At 31.5% G+C, this 4072-nt stretch overlaps 1 protein-coding gene across 1 annotated transcript; it reads left to right on the top strand.

The window, feature by feature from the left end:
- Positions 1-642: 642 nt before the first annotated feature.
- On the top strand, positions 643-1338 carry LOC123916369. Its single transcript, XM_045967821.1, has one exon. The coding sequence runs from the start codon at positions 774-776 to the stop codon at positions 1281-1283; it is 510 nt and encodes a 169-aa protein (XP_045823777.1). The 5' UTR covers positions 643-773; the 3' UTR covers positions 1284-1338.
- The last annotated feature ends 2734 nt before the right edge of the window (positions 1339-4072 follow it).

The raw sequence follows: 4072 nt of genomic DNA, 5'->3' as shown, positions 1-4072 counted from the left end.
TCTTTTAATATTTCCAACGGTACTTAAATTTTAAGTCACGGTCATATCTCAACTTCAATATAGTGACCGATTCCATGCTTAATTTCCACCAAATTTCATTACACACCATTTAAGTCAAAAAAATTGTTTTTTTCTTATTTAAAGCACTCTTTAGCATGGGAAATATAGTAATATTGTTAAAAAAAAAAAAGGAATTGGGAAATACTACTATAGTAATACAAAACGACTACGTTTTATTTGTTTGATGAATTTAATTTATATACACTGTCAGTGTAAAGTTATTTTACACATGCGTCTAATAATATACCAATACATCATGTATAGTGTTTAAATACACATGATAAATCACATTCATTAAATGATGTGTCAACAGATCATTAGATGCATGTGTAAAAAAATTTTAAACTGACCGTGGATACAAATTAAACTCTTGTTTGATTGGGTAGCTTTGATTTTGTCGACGGCAACCCGTGTTTACAAACTTGAGAATTTCCACGCCGCCCAACAGAAAAAGGTTTGGTCTTTTCCACATACTCAAATCACAACCACCGACTCAATCCACATGTCACCATCACCATCGTCCATTTTAACATTCCTCTTAACAATTCTAAGTCTAATTTTCAACTTTGTGCAAAAGCGTCAAAAAGACCATTTTTAGGAAACACTCACGAACTATCAAGGAAACTCATCAAACACACCCTCTCATATTCATCTCTCTTTATATATATATCAAACCAAAACCAACTTGTTCACATTATAATTAATTTTCCAATATGGCAAATCTACATAGACCTTATTCCAAAGACAAAGATAACTACAAATTTGGTCGTTGTAAAAAACATCCTAAACATGTTCAATCTCCCGGTGTGTGTTCTCTTTGTTTGAAAGATAAACTTTATCAATTATCTACATCTTCTAGTTCTAGTTTTCAAAAAACAAACTCTGCTTCTGGTTCTTCTTCGTGTTCTTCGGTTTCATCGTACGACTCTTCGTCTTCGGTTTCTTCTTGTTCTTCTCCTCCAATGCATGATGATAGATCTTTCTCTACTAAGGGAAAGACTATCTTTTTGTTTCAAAAACATAATGGACTTGTGAAGAGTAAGTCGATGACTGTTGTTCCTAGAAAAAGGAAAGATAGTGAGAAAAATGATTATAGTAGTAAGAAAAGTGGGTTTTGGTTTAAGTTGTTTCATCCTAAGAGCAAGAAAATGGTGGAAGATAAGAACATTTTTAAGATGGTTCGTGCAAGTTCTGTAAGAGAAACGGTGACTGTAGCTAGCTAGCTAACTCATAGTGTACACTTTGATCGATCAACATTAATTATTCTTTTTCTTCTAATTGATTAGTGATTCTTTCATTCATAGTTCATCTTTCCAATATTTATTTAAAGCAGAAAGAAATTAATAATATTCTCGTATTTTCATTTTATTTATTTATTTGTTTATAGGTGAATATTTCAATATTTCGAAATATAATTTTGTCGGAATTGAATAACGGCTGAAAAACTATAACATAGGACTTGAATTTTAATTTTAATTTTAATTTTGAAATTGACGGGTTTTCAACTGCTATTCGATTTCGACAACTAATGACATTGGTTCCATGATGGGGACTTTATATACCTTTCTCATGTAGAAGGGTCGGATAACAATGTAATCTTAATCGGATTAATTTACATGATCATATTATATAAATTGGATATATTTAAAATCAATTCAATAAAAACATATAACTTTTATTGATTTGGGCTCGATAAAAACAAACCAATATACTTCTACCAAAAAAAAAAAAAAAACAAACCAATATATCAAATGAGAAAAAAAACTATTTTTCTACCAATATTTTATTTTATTTTATTTCAATTAATATAAAATACTATAATATAAAAAAAATTGACACACAATCTCGTAAAAAAATAATATATATTAAACAAAAATTCCAATCAATTTCAATGTCCAAAAGATGGTTTTATTTTAGGAACTTTAAAAATGACAATAAAAATTGTAAAAACTTAAAAGAAAGTTATTCACCCATCAACTATTTTTCTATTTTGATAATTTGTTTATCACTTTATTTATTAAAAAAAACAATATTTTCTTAAACAGCAGAGCACACTCAAAGTCTTTCCATAAATCAATGCACAATTTTTGGATCATGAAAAATACATAATATATGATTTTTGTGTATATAATATACGTACGGTAACTGTACGTTGGAAGGATCGGTATGCCAGAAATTATTCCTTTTGGATTGATTCTTAAAATTTATAATTTTATATATCATATATGTAATGATCTGGCACGGTCGTGGATCTAAAATAAGATTATATAGATTTATTTATATAAAAAATGTAAAAATAAGAGTAGAAGTCATATGGAAATGGAATATTCAATTCAGTATATTCCTGGCACGACTTGGCTCCAAAAATTATTAGTATCCAACACACTTTAATTATAAGAAAACCTATAAAAAAAAATGGCGGGTTCTATCGATCGGTGAACTTTTCAAGTCATAAATCCAAGTATTTTGCAACATCAATGAAATTTTCCATGGATTGCAATTTAGGTTGTTTGGTACAAGGGTACGTAGACTTTGAAGTTTCTTAGTATCTTCTTGTTTTCATTTTTTTGCTCGTTGTTCTTTAGCATGCAAATAGGCCTAAATACCAAACCCTACACAACGTGATGGCATAAATACTCATGGGTCCATCCATTGCATATTTTCTGCTCAAAATTTTCTTTGTATGCGTTGTAAAGTTCAAACAATTAAACAGCATGACCTGGCACCACAGAGCCAAAATTAATTAATGTTATCACATATCTAGAAGAATAGTAAACCCTTGATTAAAAAAAAGAAAAATATTAAGCAAATGCTGAAAGAATAGCTAGATCCAATCTTCACGGCAGTTTCGGAGACCGAAAATTCTAGTACACGAAAAATATTAATTTTATACTATTCAAAAATTAAAAAGCTAAAGAAAAATATATTATAAAGGTGTGAACAACGTACTCTTTAATAGTACATTCTTTGATGGGGGAGTGGTGTGTGTGTTGAGAGAGCGTCTAAAGTATATATATTTTTTATTATCTGGACTATTATCTAGACTATTTGAAAATCATGAAATCGTGCAATATTTAATCAAGATTAAGAGAGTAATGTGAAACATATTGGATATTGTGAGTATATATTAAGATTTTGTCAATAAATTGGTTAAAAAATCATGCAAAAAGGTTTCAGTTTTAAGTTGTCATTTTTTTTTAACGGCAGTTAAGTCAGTTGCGTATTCAACCAATATATAAATTTGGTAGTCTATGCATTTTAGTTTGATGAGATTGTGTTCACATTTATGAATATAATAGGTGAGCTGCCCTAAAGAGTTCTATAGCACTCAAGAGAATAACTATTACAATGTACTGTTTGACCTAGAATCAATCTCCTTTTTTCCTCCTAAGTGTCTCCTTTTATAGTCTAAACATCCCTTGACCCAATGGATCTTCTCTTGTTTTGAAGAATCCAGGCCCAATAGGTATGACATTGAGATCCAAAAGCAGCTTGTCCGTACAGGATGCGTGGAATTAGAACTCACGTGGCTCACGTCACCTGTCTGTGCGTATCACGTGGAGACGTAACAAACTTAGCTCACGTCATTCGTCCGTGTAGATCACGTGGCGGTGGGGATGAGCTAGGCCTGAAGATAGAGCTCATAGTGGAGATGAGCTAGCGGGAAGATAGAGCTCATGATGTGGTTGAACTAGTGACATAGGAGTGGAACTCATGACGTGCATGTAGGAGTTAAGCTCACGGTGACCTGTATGGTCAAACTGTAATATTATTTCATGATATGGTCTTCATATCAGTCCACAGTCCCCCAAACGTCAAGCCAGTTAAGGTGTAGACATTTATTTCTTTATCCGGTCGACCTATACCACTCCACAGTCCCCTAAGCGTCTAGCCAGTTAAGGTGTAGACGTTTATTTCTTTATCTGGTCGACCTATACCAGTCCAGATTGTATTCGGTTAATTGTTATGTTGTTTTTGCAGCATGCATGGTGGGATATTTGAATTTATATCT

The sequence above is a fragment of the Trifolium pratense genome, linkage group LG3 (genome assembly GCF_020283565.1).
Source record: "Trifolium pratense cultivar HEN17-A07 linkage group LG3, ARS_RC_1.1, whole genome shotgun sequence".
NCBI lineage: Eukaryota > Viridiplantae > Streptophyta > Magnoliopsida > Fabales > Fabaceae > Trifolium > Trifolium pratense.
The sequence above is the reverse complement of the archived record's forward strand: the minus strand, read 5'-3'. Positions and strand labels throughout refer to the sequence as shown.

Bases quoted from the DNA above. Each gene is read 5' to 3' on its own strand.
- LOC123916369 (XM_045967821.1), top strand. From the start codon at position 774: ATGGCAAATCTACATAGACCTTATTCCAAAGACAAAGATAACTACAAA.